Source organism: Microcebus murinus, chromosome 27, assembly GCF_040939455.1.
Source record: "Microcebus murinus isolate Inina chromosome 27, M.murinus_Inina_mat1.0, whole genome shotgun sequence".
NCBI lineage: Eukaryota > Metazoa > Chordata > Mammalia > Primates > Cheirogaleidae > Microcebus > Microcebus murinus.
This window is the reverse complement of record NC_134130.1, coordinates 1,636,437-1,655,904: the sequence shown is the minus strand read 5'-3', so window position 1 is coordinate 1,655,904 and position 19,468 is coordinate 1,636,437. Positions and strand designations below refer to the sequence as shown.

General features: G+C 53.5%; 1 protein-coding gene and 1 long non-coding RNA gene across 3 annotated transcripts; one reads left to right on the top strand and one right to left on the bottom strand.

Moving 5' to 3' along the window:
- The first annotated feature begins 1,265 nt into the window (after window positions 1-1,265).
- Window positions 1,266-7,220, top strand: RDH8 (retinol dehydrogenase 8). The gene is made up of 6 exons (XM_012790681.3): window positions 1,266-1,383; window positions 4,167-4,328; window positions 4,780-4,959; window positions 6,165-6,258; window positions 6,724-6,907; window positions 7,005-7,220. The coding sequence occupies exons 1-6, from the start codon at window positions 1,281-1,283 to the stop codon at window positions 7,218-7,220; spliced, it is 939 nt and encodes a 312-aa protein (XP_012646135.2). The 5' UTR covers window positions 1,266-1,280.
- LOC142864850 (uncharacterized) lies at window positions 2,862-13,722 on the bottom strand. 2 transcript variants are annotated; one of them, XR_012915157.1, is made up of 3 exons: window positions 13,409-13,722; window positions 9,817-10,130; window positions 2,862-3,107 (listed from the first exon to the last, which is right to left on the bottom strand). It is a non-coding gene; the product is annotated as an uncharacterized LOC142864850 (long non-coding RNA). The 2 variants fall into 2 exon arrangements; XR_012915158.1 differs by having other exon boundaries at window positions 10,007-10,130; window positions 13,409-13,721.
- Between the last annotated feature and the right edge of the window lie 5,746 nt (window positions 13,723-19,468).

Here is a 19,468-nt window from a genome sequence, read left to right as displayed (position 1 = left end):
CACCCACCTGCTTTATTCCCAGTCCTTTAGCTTCCCCCCAAGCTCTTCCCTTCAGCTCCCTAAGTAAAAGGTCCTCATCTCACCACGAACCTCACCCCAGATCCCAAATTGCGGTTCCAGCCTTAACCCAAACCTTCAACTCTCCACGCACCCACATCCCAGAACTGAGTGTCCTGGCCCCACCCCAAACTCTCACCACAGATCCCAAAGCACAGTTTCCCCCCCCCCTTTATTTCTCGATCCTCAAATAAAGGATCCCACCTCCGCCTCAACCCTCCCCTCCCCCTCCGCACCCAGGTCTCCAAATGGGTGCCCAGCCCAACCCCAAATCCGCAGCAAACGGGGGAGTCTGGCCCAAAGCAGGGCACTGCAGCCAAGAGGGGAGGGGTGGATTCCTGCCATTCCTGGGGCAGGGAGAGCCCACCCTCCTTGCACAGGGACCCCCCTCCTCCAGCAAGAAGAGGGCCCCGGGGGTCAGGTAGAGCTTCTGTGCATTCGGACAAGTGCAGACTCGAAAGACACGAGAACTGTTTCCCCAGGGAGGATACAAAGGGGCGTGTCCCGGCCCCAAACCGCCCCCCCAAGGGGAAGAGGGAGACATGGGCAGTGCCTCCCTCCCAGCCTCTGGCTCTGCAGACAAAGAGTCTCTGTGTCCCTGGAGAGGAGGGGGTGGGGCCCCACCAAGCCTGAGGGGGAGACGGGGCCCCCCAGAGAGGGAATCTCCCTGAGCAGCTCCCCCTCCCTCCCCAGGGGCACCCGAGGCTGAGGTTTCTCCAACTAAAAGGCTCTCATGAAGTTCCTGCCCTGCCCCGCCTTGCAGGGAAGTTCTTCCTGCAGTCTAACCCCAGCTCCTGACAGGTCTACCCCCCCGGCCTCTTTCAAAAGACCCCTTGCGAGCTGAGACTCTCTGCCACCCTCTTTCTCTCCCTCCCTTCGGTGGGGGAGTCTTCCACCCAGAATAGGGACAGTCATTCCCCCCACGCTCACAGCCACTCTCCCCAGCCCTGAATCATTTACAATCATAATAAAAATTAAAATTAAAAAAAAAAACAACAGTTACGAGCGTAGCAGGTGTGGAGAAGAGCTAGTTCACAGATTAAGGAAATGGGGTATGCAGAGTTTAAGGGGTTCCCTCCAACTGCTCAGCCCACAGTGTGGCAGGTCTCCCTGGGGTCCCCTTCGCCTGCCCTGCAGGGGATCGGTTGGAGGGTGCTTAGGAGGGGGGGTGGCCAGAGTCAGGTGCCACCGGCTGAGGTCACGCGTCCAGGGAGGGGATCAACATGGCCGCTGCACCCCGGACTGTGCTGATCTCGGGCTGCTCGTCAGGAATTGGCTTGGAGCTTGCAGTGCAGCTGGCTCGTGATCCCAGGCAGCGTTACCAGGGTAAGGGGACCCGGGCAGAGCCGGGAGACAGCCGGGGTGAGGACCGCTGTCCAAGTACCTTCAGCTCCCAGCACTGTTTCCGCCACCCCATCCCCTCCAGCTGCGCTCGTGGGCTGGGGCAGGACCCAGGATGCGTGGCGTGCAACGAGGATCATCCCTTCACCCCCCAAAATATTTATTGAGCACCTACTGGGTGCCAGGCTCTGTGCTGGGTGCTGGGAACAAAAATCTTAAATAGACAAAAATCTTAGCCGTGGGTAGTGGCGTAGTGGGGGAAGGGAGGCAGGGCAGACAGTGAACCGATAAAAAGAAATTGTATACGTCTGGCAAGAGTAAGTGTTAAGAAAAATAAAGTAGGAAGGAGAGTGGCGAGAGGTGGGTGGGAGGTATTTTTAGAAGGGCTGGCACCGAGTGCTTCTCTGAGAAGCTGTCCCTTGGGCATTCCCTGGGATGGGATAATTTCCTCCCTGACACCTGCTGTCCCACCTCTCCCCAGATTACTGCTCTGAGGTAAGCCTCTTAAGTGCTCCTGACCTTGGAGCAGAAGGGGGGGCCCTCTCGCTCTAGGGGCTCGCCCTCCTGCCGCTCTGGGCTCTGGAGCGATCGCCCAGACCTCACCAACCACGAGAACCCCTGACCCAGAGCAGCCTTGAGTCAAAGTGGGCAAAGGGTTGTTACTTAAGAGGAGGCTTCCAGGGGTGAGGCCACTGCCCCAGTTGGCAGGGCCACTTCTCACAGCCCTCTGCCTTCTGTTTGTGACACACACACAGCTCTCGCTGTGGCAGCCTGAATGCCAGTGTGCAGGGAAGAACTTGTGTCCCCAGGAGGGATGGGGGGGCAAGTGGGTACATGAAACTGCTCGAGGGTGAGGTTTCTGGAGCTCTTGTGATGGGCTGGGCTGCACCCTAAGTGTTCTGCATCTAGTAAGTCATTCGATCCTCACATCAGCCCTGTAAGGTGGGTGCTGTCATTCACCCCATTTTAGAAAAAATAAGGAAACTAAGGCACAAACTGTCAAAGGTCCTTGCTTAAGGTCGCCCAGCTAGAAAGTGCCAGAGCTGGGATTTGAATGCAGACAATTGAGCCCCTGGGCCCATGTTTGCCACTATGTAGATGCAAGAAGCCCCATCCATCTGCATGGTACCTGTGAATCACATAGGCCCACAGACAATATGCAAATGCCCCTGAAATGTGCGTGGGTGATTTGGATGCACACGTGAGGGGATATGCAAACATGTATGCTGGTGTGTGTGCAGACATAGTACATATGATGCTTAAGAGCATGAGCTTAGCACTCCAACAAACCCAGGTTCAAATCTCAGCACTAACACTTGCTGGGGGTGGGACAGGCAAGGAACTTCACCCTGTTGAGCCTCAGTTTGTTTATCTGTATAATGGGGGTCATAACTTCACCTACCTGTTCTGGTTACTATTGCTAAATAACAAAACACACACCCCCAAAAATTGTACAACAACCACAATAATTTTTTTTTTTAATTTTTTAACTCATGGTTTCCATAGGTCATGAATTCAGGAAGTGCTCAGCTGGGCGGTTCTGGTTCAGGGTCAAAAGTCACAACTAGAAGAGTGGGGGCTGGAACATGTGGCGGCTGGGCAGGCATCTCTCTTCCTTCCAGCGATCTCAAGGCTTCTCTGTGTGGTCTCCATTCCTGGGCTAGCTTGGGCTTCCTTACAGCATGGTGGCATCCAGACAACTGGGTTGCCTATGATGACCAATAAGAGTGAGCACTCTGGCGAACAATGTAGACACTGCAAGACCAAGCTGCAAAAACCACATGGCCTAACTACCAATGGTTCCTAGCTAGTCATAAGATTCAAGAGGAAGGGGGTTAGACGCCACATCTTGATGGGGGAGTGGTAAGATTTCAGCAGAGCATGTGGGATGGGAGATATTGTTGTAGCCACCTTTGGAAAATAAGTGAGTGATTTAACTCATAGGGTTCTTGTGAGTTCGAGATGGTGCCTATAAAAGTACTTAGCACAATACTTAGCACATAGTAAATGTTCAATAAATTGGAACTTACTACGTTGATGATGTAAATGTGACTGTTCATAATTGAGTGTGCATATATGCACATATGTTGGCTATTAGTGTATATGCATTTTTTTCCTCATGGAAATCTGGAAGTTTTAAAATTATTATTATTTTTAGAGACAGAGTCTCACTCTGTCACCACGCTGGAGTGCAGTGGCGTCATCACAGCTCACTGAAGCCTTGAACTCCTGGGCTCAAGAGATCCTCCCTCCTTGCCCTCCTGAGTAGCTGGGATTACAGGTGCATGCCACCACACTCAGCTAATTTTTTAAAAGTTTTTGTAGAAATAAGGTTTCATTATGTTGCCCAGGCTGGTTTAGAACTCCTGGCCTCAAGTGATCCTCCTGCCTTGGCCTCCCAAAGCATTGGGATTACAGGCATGAGCTAAGTCTGAATAGATGCCGAAATCTGTTTTATATGTATGGATTTTATTATCTTACCTACTAAGCTATCAATTCCATGAAGGTGGGGACTTTGTCTATGTTATTTCATGGAATAGTCTCAGCACCTAGAATAGGCATAGCATACAGTAGATGCTCAATAAATGCCTGTTGCATTGAAGGATGAAAGGATGGGCGTGGGTACATATCCACGTGTGTACACCAGTGTGTATGTGTTAGCTGAGGGAGATATGTAGGTATGTAAACCTGTGGGTCTCTAGCCCTCTGTGACTGACAGCTCATGCAAGATCACAAGCGTTTGTCCCAGCTCTGTGCTCTGTTCCCAGTGGTGGCCACCATGAGGGACCTGAGAAAGAAGGAGACACTAGAAGCAGCCGCCGGGGAGGCTCTGGGACAGACCCTCACGGTGGCCCAGCTAGACGTGTGCAGCGATGAGTCGGTGGCCCAGTGTCTCGGCAGCATCCAAGGAGGAGAAGTGGACGTGCTGGGTGAGACTCTGTGGCCGGCACCAGAAATTAACTGAGGTCTGCGGGTGGGGTGGATTTCACGGAAAAGAAAATTCTCACACTCGGAGAAAACCATACGCGTTCGGGAAGACTGCTGAGTCACTTGGGGAATGGAACATGATGAAGAAACAACTCATGGTCCCTAAACCTTCGAAGCAGGGTGGGTGTGGCTGTCTGGATGCAATTTGGGGTCAGAGCTGAATTGCTCATGCATTAACGGGGACGTTATTCCCAGCGGTCCTACTCCCACTCAGGGCTCAGGGTCCCCCAGGACAAATGTTAAACTGTGCTTAACATTGGGGCTGTACCTGTGCCCACCAAGATACCCTAGACTTCCCCCGTACTTGGGGTGGGGGGTGACCCGGGGAGTGTCCCAAAGTGACACTAGAAGGGCCGAGGGACTTTAAGGTAACCCTCAGCATCCCTCCCTTAGTGAATAATGCCGGAATGGGCACCGTGGGGCCCGTGGAGGGGCTCAGCATAGCTGCCATGCAGAGCATCTTTGACACCAACTTTTTCGGGGCCGTCCGTCTGGTCAAAGCTGTGCTTCCAGGCATGAAGAGGAGGCGGCAGGGCCACATCGTGGTGGTCAGTAGTGTCATGGGGCTACAGGGTGAGCCATGGGGACCCACCCCTGGAAATTCTCCCCCATGCCCTGCCACCCCGGTGTCTGACTGTCCCCAGACTAGAAGGATGGCAAATAGGCTTTAGATCATATTCCAGATGCATCTGGAGAACTGTGTTAGGAAGGATTCTGAAGCTCAGGAGGAAAATGTTCTCGGGTAGATTAAGCATGTCTGCTATGAGGTAAGAGCAGGTAGTGGTTATTGCGCCATCAACAACCATCTCGGCTGGGTGCGGTGGCTCACGCCTGTAATCTTCATTCTGGGAGGCCAAGGCAGGAGGATCGCTTGAGGCCAGGAGTCCGAGACCAGCCTGAGCAAGATCCCATCTCTATCAAAAATAGAAAAACTTAGCCGAGTGTGGTGGTGTGCACCTGTAGTCCCAGCTACTCGGGAGGCTGATGCAGGAGGGTCACTTGAGCCCAGGAATTTGAGGGTGCAGTGAGCTGCGATGATACCATCGCACTCTACCCGGGGTGACAGAGCAAGACCCTGCCTCAAAACAAAACAAAAAAACCCCAGCCATCTCTATCCCAGCATCAACCCACTTCTGGACACCTCCAAAACTCTCCCCCCAAACCCAAAGGAACCATCAGAACCCCGCCTGAGACTCCTCCTTGCCACGCACCTCCCAGCAGGCCCCCGAGGTGCCTGGGTTTAGAAGGACTCTGAGGGTCAGCAGAAAAGAAATCAGTGGTTGATTAGTGATGTCTGCTACGGGCCAGCTCTGGCGGACACCTACTTGCCATCCGTGCTCCCGGGTCTCTCCTCCTTGAGCCCTCTAGACTCCCTTCCTCCCCCTGGAAATGTCCTGGGATCTGTCCCCTTCCTCTGCCGTCCCCTAAGGAATCCGCCCGCCCTACTTGTCACTCTGCTGCAGCTGCATCTACCAGGGGTGACAAGGGCCCTGCTGAAGGGGGACTCCCATGCCCACGTGGCCCCAGGGATGTAGCAGATGGTGGATAAGGGGGTTCCCTGGGACGGGGTGACAGCTGACACTCCAGGACAGCCCCATCATGACCCCCTATGACCCCGTCAGACAATGCCACTCACCCGTTGCATTGGCACCAGATCTCTCCCTCGCCGGGGACCCCCAACTCCTCCCTGCTGGGTCTCCCAAAGACCCCATCACGCTGGGGCCCACAAAGCCCGTCCTGCAGACCCCCAGGAGCCCGCCTTCCTCCCATGCCCTCAGGCGTCATGTTCAACGATGTCTACGCGGCCTCCAAGTTCGCCCTGGAGGGATTCTTCGAAAGTCTGGCCATCCAGTTGCTGCAGTTCAACATCTTGTGAGCCGGCACTTTTGGGTGGGCGCGGGGAGGGGGCGAGGAATGAGGAGGGATGAAAGAACGACAGGAGAAATGCAGGAGCGAGGGGGAAAGGTTGGCAACATGGGCAAAATGGGCCGGGCACGGTGGCTCACGCCTGGAATCTCAGCACTTTGGGAGGCTGAGGTGGGAGGATCGCTTGAGGCCAGGAGTTCGAGACCAGCCTGGGCAATATGGCAAGAATTTTAGAAAAATCTGTACAAAGAATTTTAGAAATTAGCCGGGCATGGTGGCGCATGCCTGTAGTCCCAGCTACTCGGGAGGCTGAGGCAGGAGGATCGCTTGAGTCCAGGAGTTCGAGGCTGCAGTGAGCTATGATCGGGCCACTGCCCTGCAGTCTGGGCCACAGAAGGAGACCCTGTCTCTGTAAATAAATAAACGGGCAAAATGGGGCAGCCGGGCTCACTCCCCCTGCCCTGCGCCCAGCATCTCCCTGGTGGAGCCAGGCCCAGTGGCCACGGAGTTTGAGGGGAAGCTCCTGGCGCAGGCTTCCACGGCCGAGTTCCCAGGCACTGACCCCGACACCCTGCGCTACTTCCGGGACTTCTACCTCCCGGCCTCCAGGGAGCTCTTCCGCTCAGTGGGACAGAGCCCGCAGGAGGTGGCCCAGGTGAGTGACGAGTGACAGGCCCCCATACCTGGCTCAGGTATATTGGCGGGAGGGGCCCTCCCGGGGGGCTCCCAGAGCTCAGGGCTGCACCCCACAGGTCATTGTCAAGATCATCGGCAAGGCGCGGCCACCCCTGCGCCGGCAGACCAACGCCCGCTACTCCCCGCTGACGCTGCTCAAGGCCCTGGAGCCCTCGGGCGCCCTGTACGTGCGGACCGCGCACAGCCTCCTCTTCCGCTGGCCTCGCCTCCTCAACCTGGGCCTTCGGTGCCTGGCCTGGGGCCGCCTCCCAACCCGGGTGGGGCCCCGGTGAGCCGAGCAGAGCCCCGCCGTCTGCCTGCGTACAGACTAGACTCTTCATTCATTCATTCATTCATTCATTCATTCATTCTGCAAACTCTGCCTCCCCCACTCCGTGCCTGAGCTTTGCTGTGCCTCAACCTCCAGGCACGGACCCTCCCACGGTCAGGGCTGGGGGCCGGGGCTGAGGAGCCCGGAGCAGGAAGCCGGAGCCGCGTCTGGGAAGGCAAGGGGGGCTTCCTGGAGGAGGGGGCCTTGAAGGACCAGACAGATTCTGGCTCATTCGCCGCACGACTTCATGATCCCGGGCCTGAGAATCCAGGCGTGAGTCACAAGCCACCCCGCCCCCACACAGACACCCAGGGCTCCGTTGGCCAAAGGGGACTTTCCCCAGAAACACGCCCCATCGGCAAGACGTGTTGGTGCACACGCCAGCGATGCATGCGTGCTTTTCCCATTAAATGCATAGTCACAACCACAAGCTGCTGTTATATTAAATATTTAAGAAAGATCAGTTTCTTAAATGTATTTATTTGTGTGTGTGTGTGTGTATGTGTGTGTGTGTGTGTGCGCAAGATAGAGTCTCCCTCTGCCACCCAGGCTGGAGTGCAGAGTTGTGATCACAGCTCACTATAACCTCCAACTCCCAGCCTCAAGCGATCCTCCTGCCTCAGCCTCCTGAGTAGCGGGGAGCACCAGGCCTGGCTAATTGTTTTCTTCTTTTTGTAGAGACAGGATCTCTCTGTGTTGGCTAAGTTGGTCTCAATCTCCTGGCCTCCAGCAGTCCTCCTGCTTCAGCCTCCCAAATTGCTAGGATTACGGGCATGAGCCACCATGACTGGCCAATGTCTTAAATTTAAAGAAAAAATTAAAAAGCAGTCTGGGGGTGGTGGCTCATGCCTGTAATCCCAGCACTTTGGGAAGCTGGGGTGGGAGGATCACTGGAGGTCAGGAGTTTGAGATCAGCCTGGGCAACATAGTGAGACCCCCATCTCTACAAAAAATTTTAAAAATTAACCAGGTGTGGTGGCGCATGCCTGTAGTCCCAGCTACTAGGGAGGCTGAGGCAGGAGGATCGCTTGAGCCCAGGAGTCTGAGGTTGCTGTGAACTGTGATGATGCCACTCTCCTCTAGGCGGGGCAACAGAGCAAGACCCTGTCTCAAAGAAAAATATTAAAAATCGATAGGGTTCCCCCCTGCCCCTAGTCCCCAAGATAGTGTCCCCGAGTTTTCTGTCCTTCCCCTTAGGGACTTTGGAAGCAGATGGACTCTGGATTTGAAATGCTGGCTCTGTTCTGGTGCGCTGGGTGACCCTGGACAGGTGACTCCCTAGTCACCTTCTAAAAAGCACAGCTAGCAATGACAGTGCTGAGTGACAGGCAAAGTCCTCTTCACCCATCCATGTCACTTGAATTTTTGTCATGATTGACATTCAGCTACCATCTTTGAATGCCAGGCTCTAGGCAGAATTTTATTAGTGTCATTTCAACTGCCACACAGCCTCAGGAGATGGAGTTACTCACAAGCTCTGAAGGTCACAAAGGGGAAACTGAGGTCATGGGGAACAAAGGCAAGGGTGAGAATTGAGCCCAAGTCTGTCCAACCGCCAAGCCCATGTCACGCTAATTCCATGCTGGTCTTTAGGGGTCTCTAGTGGCCTCCTGCAGAAAAGGAGAGACTGAGCCCTATAAAGAGGTCTCTTTGAGTCTCTGCAGAGATAACAGGGCCCTCTGTTGCTCAGTCATTTTTGTCCAATAAACTCCCTCCTCCTGTCCTAGTTTAGATTTTTGAAGCAATGTTGGAATACCGGCAAAAGAACATATGAAATCAGCCAGTGTGCAATGGCTGGCGCCCATAATCCCACCCCTTTGTGAGGCTGAGGTCAGAGGATTGCTCAAGGCCAGAGTTCGAGACCAGCCTGGACAACATAGCAAGACCCCATCTCTTAAAGAATAGGAAAATTAGCCAGGTGTGGTGGCGCACACCTGTGGTCCCAGCTACTGGGAAGCTGAGGCAGGAAGTAGAAGCTGTACTCAATATTTGCAGGTGGGGTGTACAGTGGCAGGTGGGGTGGTTGGCATGGGGGGTATGATTCAGACTGGGGCCTTAGCACCTGCCCTGCACGCCCACCTCACTCCTGTCTACTTTCCAAGGTTGGCGATGCCATAGGCCCCTAGTATCCACTCGATAAATTCTTTTGCTGCTCAAATCACCCTATTGCATATAATAAGGAACAATTAGCACAACTGCTAACGGCAACTCCAAATGGCAACTGCTATGGTTTGGATACTTGTCCCCTCCAAAACTCACGTTGAAATTTAATTCCCAATTTAGCAGTATGGAGAGGTGGGGCTGTTCATGGATTAATGGCTTAATAAGTTAATGGATTAATGGGTTATCAGGAAATAGGACTGGTGGCTTTATAAGAAAAGGAAGAGAGACATGAGTGAGCACACTCAGCCCCCTCACCCTGGGACACCCTGCGCCACCTCGGGACTCTGCAGAGAGTCCCCACCAGCAAGAAGGCCCCCACCAGATGCGGCCCCTCGACTTTGGACTCCTCAGCCTCTAGAACTACAAGAAATAAATTCCTTTTCTTTACAAATTACCCAGTTTCGGCCGGGTGCGGTGGCTCACGCCTGTAATCCTAGCACTCTGGGAGGCCGAGGCGGGCGGATTGCTCGAGGTCGGGAGTTCAAAACCAGCCTGAGCGAGACCCCGTCTCTACTAAAAATAGAAAGAAATTAATTGGCCAACTAATATATATAGAAAAAGTTAGCCGGGCATGGTGGTACATACCTGTAGTCCCAGCTGCTCGGGAGGCTGAGGCAGGAGGATCATTTGAGCCCAGGAGTTCGAGGCTGCGGGGAGCTATGATCGTACCCCTTCACCCCAGCCTGGGAGACAGAGTGAAACCTTGTCTCTAAAACAAAACAAAACAAAATATATTGGCCGGGCGCGGTGGCTCACGCCTGTAATCCTAGCTCTCTGGGAGGCCGAGGCGGGCGGATTGCTCAAGGTCAGGAGTTCGAAACCAGCCTGAGCAAGAGCAAGACCCCGTCTCTACTATAAATAGAAAGAAATTAATTGGTCAACTAATATATATACAAAAAATTAGCCGGGCATGGTGGCAAATGCCTGTAGTCCCAGCTACTTGGGAGGCTGAGGCAGGAGGATTGCTTGAGCCCAGGAGTTTGAGGTTGCTGTGAGCTAGGCTGACGCCACGGCACTCACTCTAGCCTGGACAACAAAGCGAGACTCTGTCTCAAAAAAAAAAAAAAAATATATATATATATATATATATATATATATATTGTAAAAGATATTTAAAAAACAATTCTCCTACCCTCCTCTTTCCCTTGACTGTCCTATTCTTGACGTACAACCCCTGCCTGTTATAACTTGATTGGGTTATCTCTCCAGATTTTCTTCACGATTAAACAAGGGGGAAAAAATGATGAATGGATAAACAAACTGTGGCACAGTGGAATAATGCAGCCTTAAAAAGGAAGGAAATTCTTATGTGTGCTACAACTTGGATGAATCTTGAGGACATTATGCTATGTGAAACAAGCCAGATACAAAAGGGCAAATACCGTAGGATTCCACTCACATGAGATACCTAGAGTAGTCAGATTCATGGAGACACAAAGTCAAACAGTGGTTGCCAGGGGCTGAGAGAGGGAGGAATGTGCAGTGAGTGTTTGATGGGGACGGAGTTTCAGTTTGAGAGCACGCTTGTAACCTCAGCACTTTTGGGAGGCCAAGGCAGGAGGATCACTTGAGGCCAGGCGTTCTAGACCAGCCTGGACAACACAGTGAGACCCCATCTCTACAAAAAAATAGAAAAATTAGCCGGGCATGGTGGCGCAACACCTGTAGTCCCAGCTACTAGGGAGGCTGATGCAGGAGGATCGCTTGAGCCCAAGAGTTTGAGGCTACAGTGAGATATGATGATGCCACTGCACTCTAGCCTGGGTGACAGAGTGAGACCCTGTCTCAAATAAGTACACAAATAAAATAAAAAAATAAACACAAAATTTTTTAATGGAAAAAACTGAATATATGCTTTTTTTTTTTTTTTTTACTTTTTCACTAAAAGCAGCATACTGTGCATATAGTGTGAACTTCAGTGACTTCCTTGAATCATGTATACCTTAGAGGGTTTTCCCAACCAGCCCAAGCAGATGTCCTCATTCTTTTACAGATCTGCAATATATTCCATTGTGTAGATAATGAACAATAACTTATGCAACTGGTCCTCTATGGATGGCCCTTTGGGCTTTCTCCATAAATGGCTGCAGTTAATGACCTTGTGTGAATACATCATCTCACACATGTGCAAGTGTTTCGGTCATGAGATTGCTTGGCCCAAGGAAATCTATGCATTTATACTTTTTCGGAACATTACCAAATTCCTCTCCACGGCAGAAGATCAATGTCCATATGTCAGCTCGCTTGCTTTGTAATAGCCTGACCGCAGGGTGCATTATCAGTCTTCTGCATTTATGCAGATCTAATGGATAAAAATCGGCCTTGAACTTGCATTTCTCCTATGAGTGAGGCTCAATGTCTTTTCATATATTAAATTACCTGTCGCATCTCATTTTTTTTTTTTTTTTTTTTTTGGTTTTTGAGACAGAGTCTCGCTTGTTGCCCAGGCTAGAGTGAGTGCCGTGGCGTCAGCCTAGCTCACAGCAACCTCAAACTCCTGGGCTCAAGCGATCCTCCTGCCTCAGCCTCCCGAGTAGCTGGGACTACAGGCATGCGCCACCATGCCCGGCTAATTTTTTCTATATATATATATATTAGTTGGCCAATTAATTTCTTTCTATTTTTATAGTAGAGACAGGGTCTCGCTCAGGCTGGTTTTGAACTCCTGACCTTGAGCAATCCGCCTGCCTCGGCCTCCCAGAGTGCTAGGATTACAAGCGTGAGCCACCGCGCCCGGCCATCATTTTTTACAGACATTCTGATCACACCTCTGCCTAATTGTTCGTTTCTTTCTTTCCTTCTTTGTTTTTTAGAGACAGAGGTCTTGCTCTGTCACCCAGGCTGGAGTGAAGTGGTATGATCATAGCTCACTGCGGCTCTGAACTCCTGGGCTTAAATCATCCTCCCACCTCAGTCTCCTGAGCAGCTGGAACTGCAGGCGCGTGCCACCACACCTGGCTAATTGCTTTCTTTTTTTGTGTGGAGTCTTGCCATGTTGTTGGTCCCAGGCTGGTTTCAAACTCCTGGCCTCAATGGATCCTCCTGCCCCAGCCACCATGCCTGGCTCACTAATTAGTTTTCTATTGGATTGTTGATATTTTTATTATTGATTCCTAGAAACTCTTTATATATTGAGGAAATTAGGGAGTCTTGTGATATGAAGTGCAGATTTTTTTTTCTCCAGTTTGCTTTTATTTAAATTTCAAAATATTAAGGGGATACAACTGGTTTTTTATATATAGATAAGTTTTATAATGCTTAAGTCAGGTTTTTTATTTTTTTAAAACTTTTCTGTTGAGGGTTTTTAGCCTTATTTTTATATTGTTGAGTTATTAATATTAATATTTTTTTGACTTCTGTATTTTAAGTCATAGTGAGAAAGGACATACCCAGACTGAATCTGTTAAAACAGAAAGATAATGTCACTCCTCTTTCCAAACCTCTCCTGTGGTTTCTTTCCTTATTGAGATTCAAATCCACAACGACACGATCTGACCACTGAAATTCATCTCACTTATCTCTTACTGTCTCCCCGACACCCGAGTAACATTCTGGTAACACTGACCTTCTTGCTGTTTCTGCTTAGACACTCTCTGCACACTCCGACCACAGGGCCTTTGCACACGCCGCTCCCTCTGCTTAGAATGCTCTTCCCAGATATCAACGAGGCTCCCTCCTTCACCTCCTTTAGGTGCTCAAATGTCACCTCCTCAGAGAGGCCCTCCCTGATCACCTCAAGGTCACACCCTGTCCCTCTAGCCCCCCAGCCTGCTTTATTTGCAGACATCTTTCATATCCCGCGGTTATTAACATATGACTGTGGCTCATCTCTAACCACTAGAATGTCAGCTCCATGCGAAGGGGGTCATTGCCCACCAGCTCACAGCCACATCACCAGCACTTGGGGGACCAAAAAAAAAAGTGACCCGAGGAGCCTGGGCTGGGAGTGAGCGAGCTGGCGCTGAGAACCCCCTGCCGCCTCCTTACCTGGACCAGAAACGGCCTCAGTTTCCTTGTCTGTGACATGCAAGCTGCAGAGGAGAAAGTCCTTACTGAGTGCAGGAATGCAGTAGGCGTTTAATACATGACAGCCGTCCGCGGTTACGTTGACACTGGTATTACATTCCTTGGTCCCCCGGGTCCTGCCCGGCCTTTCCTGGGAAGCCGTGGGCTCGAAGCCCCGGGGGACGCCTGGAGGAAGCCACTGGTCTCCGCAAGGCCACATCCCTGCAAGGCCGCCCCTCCCTCCCGCGCGGACTCCGGGTCCCGGGGGAGGCGAGGCGGGCGGGGTCCCGGCAGCTGCCGGCGGCGGCCGGCCAAGGTCCCCTCCCCCCGCCACCCGCATTCCTGCGGGAGGGGCCCGAGCGCAGCCGCCCGGCCGGCCGGACGCTCGCTGGCGCCCTCTCGTGGCCAAGCCCGGAACGCCGCGTGGATTTGACCACGAACCCGAGCGCAGCCCACCCACCGCCCCCCTCCCTCCGTGGGCTCCCTCTCCAGTCCGGGTTCGTGAGCCCAGCTCCACCCCCGAACTTGCTGCGTGACCCTGGGCTAGATACTCAACTTCCCTGGGCCTCCGTCTCTTAGCTGCACCATTTGGGGTATAGGATCCTTCACTTTTATTTATTTATTTTTGTCTGTTTTGGTGAACGAGTATCTTTCAAAGCCTTTGCGACCGCAGACAGAGCCCAAGGCAGCTTGCAAACCCACACTGGTGGCAGCGAGGCTCTCATGCTTCCAGATGACCCCCGAGGCTGGGTTCTGGCTGGTGTCTCCCAAACAGCCGAGCACCATGATCTTGCTGATTAAGCCCTGTGCTTGTCCTTAATTAGCTGCATGTGAATCTTGTCCAGAAGTCTTGGATCCGTGAAGTCGTCTGCAGCAAATTCTGCTGTCTGGCCTTTTCAATAGCATTTCTCTGCAAAAGCCACCTATGAGCAACTCTACTTCTTTGTGGGTCCTTTGATACTTTTTGTCAGCAATCCGAGTCTGAACCTTGAAGTTTGGCAGCTGGACTCAGAGCTCCGGGGTCTGGGTCCAGCAGCCCGCACTTCCGCCCTGCCATCTTGTTCAGGATCCTTCACTTTTAAATATCTCTGTTTTCTCACGTGTTAAATGGGTTAGTGATGACCCTAAATTCATGAGAGTGGTGAGAGCCTTAGATTAGATAATCTAGGTGAGTGTGGCTAAGGCACAAATACCCAATCCACAAAGATGGGTATTTCTATCCTGTTCATGGCTGCATTGAGCCCACAGGTAGGTGATCAACACACTGTCATTGAACAAATGCTGATCATTCTATTTGGGGGGGGGACCTGGGATTGGGGTGGGGGAGAAAGGGACAGATGTGTGAGATGTGAGCTCCTATTGTCACACGTTCACCCTGTAGCCACGTACACCCCCAGCCATGTGTCCACGGGCTGGCACAGTTATATCCCAAAGGCCACTCCTGTTTGTGTGTGTGTGTTGTTGTTGGTTTGCAACCTCAAACTTCTGAGTCCCCAAAATCCTCCGACCTCAACCTCCCGAGTAGCTGGTACTATAACACATGCTCCCACACAAGGCTAATTTTTCTATTTTCTGTTTTTTTAATCTTTCTATTTTTTGTAGAGACAGGGTCTTGCTATGTTGTCCAGGCTGGTCTCAAACTTCTGGCTTCAAGTGATGCTCCCGCCTCAGCCTCCCAAAGTGCTGGGATTACAGGCGTGAGTCACCGCGCCAGGACTCCTGTTTGTGCTTGATGTGTTTTCTTCCTCTTCGGATGCTCGTTGGTACCTGAGGGCAGTTTTTTTTTTTCCCTTCTCAGCCCCACCCCAAAGACTAAGCAGGTCAGAGCACGTTTCAAAAAAGGCCCAGGTGATTTTACCTGGCAAGGATTCCCGTCTCTGTAGACAGAGACGCTGGTCCAGTGCGGAGGGGACAGAGAGCCGGGACTGGACAGAACAATGGCAGGGCCCGAGGATAGAGCCCTGACACTTGTCGCTTTTGGACAACCCCCTGTCTTGGACACCTGAGAGCCCTGTCCCCAACAGAGGGGGAGTGTGAGCACCTGTGAGGGATAAAGGTCACCTCGGTATGAGGGAGAGCTGAACAGAACCAGTGGCGATTCCCTGAGAGTCTAGGCCAGTAAAAGGACACCAACATACTAGAACCTTCCAAATTAGGTCTGCCCCGCTTCCCTGAGCCAGGCCTCCGTTTGATTCTGTTGGTTCTTTGCTTTATAAGACAGCAATTTAAGAGCATTGCCTGGAGCCTCGCTGCTACCCAGCTGCTTAACATGGCCCATGTTGCTCAACCTCTTGGGGCCTCAGTTTCCTCATCCGTACAATGGGTGCTAATTCTTACTTCGTCATGGCTGCAAGACTTCCTCGCATGCTCATACAGCACATGGAACAGTGTCTGGCACATAGTAGGTGCTCAACAAATGCCTGAGGAATAAATCACTTGCTTCTACCTGCCCCCTTTGCATCAAACACACTTGGTGTCAGCTCTCTACAAAGATGAAGTCTGGGCCTCGCTTGGTGGCTCACACCTGTAGTCCCAGCACTCTAGGAGGCTGAGGTGGGAAGATCGCCTGAGGTCAGGAGTTCAAGACCAGCCTGAGCAAGAGCGAGACCCCCATCTCTTCAAAAAACAGAAAAACTAGCTGGGCGTGGTGGCACGCGCCTGTTGTCCCAGCCACTCGGGAGGCTGAGGCAGGAGGATCGCTTGAGCCCAGGAGTTTGGGGTTGCAGTGAGCTATGATGACACCACTGCACTCTAAGCCCAGGCAACAGAGCGGGAGACCTTGTCTCAAAACAAACAAACAAAAAAAACAAAAACAAAAAACAAAAAACAGGAGATCACTAGGGTTTAAGGAGAAAGTGCATCTAAGGCCCTTTGTAAGTAAGTTTGCAGTAATTGTGCACTCCACACGGGCAGGGATTTTTGTCTGTTGTGTTCATTTCTGTGTCCCCAGAATGCTAAGTAGGGGCAGGCTTAATGAATCTTTGTTGGATAAATGTACAGTATCATTTGGGGGCAGGGGAGGGGTGCGGGGGGCGGGGGGGCAGGATCTGGGGCCAGGCTGGCGGGATCGACCCCCTGTAAGAGGAAGGTTGAGACAGAGTTCTCTGCAAGCCCGACTGCTCGGTAGGGGCAGACACCGCAGAGCCGGGTCAGCATCCTCTTTAACAGGCCCGTTAAACAGTGACAATTATTTGGAGACAGAGAAAGCTTTTTTCCAGGAATGCTTGAAGCATGATGTGTTTTCTTCCCTGGTTTAATGTGTATAATTTGCCTTCTGGAAAAGGAGCCCAGAGAGCCTCGCGTGACTCAGGAACAATGGACAAGGGTTGCAATGTACCACGTGTCATCGTCCCCGGCAAGGGCGGAGAGAACAGCGCGCAGGCGCAGAAGGACCGGAAGCCCAGCCAGAGGACTTTGACCGGGAACTTCCCCACAAAGTGGGTCCTGGGGCCAGACGGTCAAACGCTCGTGCCTGGGGCTGGAAGTGGGAACCAAATGCACTGCCCCTGTGTGAGCAGCTACCCCGTGTGGCCAATCTCACAGGGCAGGGGGGGGGATGGTACATCCAGGCCAGGGCGGGAAGACGTTTCCTCCTGCCCCTACCTGCCAACCCCAACCGGGCGCTCAGTTCAGCGCCCTGGGCGCACAGAGCTCCTTGCTGGGGGAGGGGAAGGCTCGAGGGTGACACCCCTGTCCCATGGCTCATAGAAGTGGAAACCCCCACCCCTGCCCCTCTGGCCCCCGCGGAAAAAGCTGGTGCACTTCTTAGCGCAACTGTCCCAGCCCTTCTTGGAGGCCATGGCTGAGAAAGGAAGAGCAACCCCCTCCCGCCCGACACCCCCCATTGGGCTTATGGGAATCCCACCCGCCTCCTGCAGCCGTTTAGATATTAACCCGGCCAGGACGGGCCACGGCGAACAGGCCAGGGCCAGGGCAGGCAGGAGGACGGACATCTGCAGCCTGTGGCTCCAAAGCCCCCTGCCACCCGCCACGGGTGCGCGCTGGCCCCTGGGGCTGCTTCTGCTCCTCCTGGGCACCCCCACCCACGCCCATCCTCTGTGAGTCCTGGGCTCGGCCGGCTTCCTGCATGTCTGACGTTTGCACGGTTCCCTTCTTGTCACCCCATCCGCTCTGTCACTTGCCCGAGTCCCTCCCTGCCCCCGTGCTTGTCTACTGGCAGGTACTTCCTGGCGACCTCCCAAGTCCTGAGGGTCGGCAGCCCGAGAACATCCACATCCAGGCTGACTCGGACTCACGAGGGCCCTCGGGGTAGACCTCGCAGCGTGGGACTTCCCCATGAGGACGCTGGTGGCTCCGAGTCATCTTGTCCTCTCGCCGGGAAACAATTTTATGGAGCAGACACCTGTGATGGTGGGTGACGGGCCGGGATGGGTGGCCAGCCACTGAGGCAGGGTCAGCAGTAGAGAGGGGCAGACTCTGAGGGGCCTTCCCACGAGGGACAGTTTCTGGGGAGTAGATTCAGGGCTTGAATGTACTTACTGTTCCTCTCAGGTCCCGTCCGTTTAGAAGTCAAAGTCCCCCGAGCCTGGGCCTCAGAAACCCTCCGATAGCCCATACGTCGTCGCCTCTGTGTGGATTATAAAAGGTGCCCTCTGCTGGTAGCTTGGGAACCTGAGTGTGGACTGGGTTCCGTCCTTCCCTTGGCCAGGTGCCCTTGTGCAGTGAGCAACCTGCACAGCTGCACTTGGCGACCTTGTTCCCAGAGGCAGAGCCATAAGGCCCTCGCTCAATTGCTCCTGCCAAGATCTGGCCGAAGGATTTGTCCCCGGGGTGGGAGACACCCGCAGAGCGTAGGGAGTGTGGGCCTCTCTCCCCAGCGTCCTGAGAGCCTGAGAAAGCCCCCACAACTGGGGCGACAGTATGTCGTCATCCGGGTAGCGTGGGCACCCACTTCGGACCCCTCGTACGTGGAGAAGATGGTGCTGGTGGCGCCCACGCTGGTACATCTTCACCCAGACAGACAAGCCCATCCACACCCCGGAGCACTTGGGCACAGTCCCCCGGCACTTGGCCTGGGGCAGGCGTTGACCCCTCCCCTAGACTCCTCCGACGTCCCAAATGTTCCCGTCCCTTAAAATCTTCCCCATCTCCCGAGATCTCCCTCTGCCCCAGATCTTAAAGGCCACCACCTCCCTCTCCCTTCCTTCCTCTATCCAATATTCAGTCCTTCCTCAGTCCCCGTCTCAATCTCCCCCCCCCCCAGTTCAGTACTGGGTGTTCACTGTGAACCGCAAGACGGGTCCTGTGACAAGGACGTTCACTCTGGGCATCAAGGTGGCTCTGCCGATGCAGGGGGTGGATCCCGGATCCCGGGGTTACATGCTGTGCCCAAGGCCTGGGGACACGGATGCCAGGGCCCTCCCAGAGGGTGGCCACCAGCCCCTCCCTTGTCCCCGAGGAACCCAGAGGGTGTCACCGTGATCAGCCAGTTGCTGCTGGCCAGGGGAGGCTTCTTCGCCAACTCCTTCGACCTCCCAGAGCTCGTCAGGTGCCCGCGGGAGGGCACGGGAGGCTGTCGTGCTCTGTCACCACCTCTCCTAACTTCCTGTGCCTCGGCTGTGGGACGTGGACCATCGAAGCCAGTTTCCCAAGTGCCCCCAAGCAGAGGTTTGAGGCCACCTTGAAGGAGTATGGTGAGACGCGAGAGGAACAGGGCTGGGGGCAGAAGCGGGAGGCAGGGGCTGGTGGCGCAGCTGCTGTGTCCCAGGGCCTGAGCTGGGTGCGTGCTGGTCGACAAGACCGCAGGTTCCAGCCTTTTGGGGTCTCCAGAGTCACCAGGGAAGGAGCAGGACAGGGAAGGGACAAGGAGACACGGTGCGATGCTGACGGTGCCCATTGCTTTTGTCCCACCCAGTCCTGCCATCTTTTGAGGTCCAGCTGATTACCAACATGACTTTCTTCTACCTCGACGACAAGGCTCTGGGCGTTGACATCCAAGCCCGGTGAGCGCCCTCATCCCCAGCCTTGCCGGAAGACTGGGGACACCAAGAAACTGAACGGGCAGAGAGACGTGGGCCACCT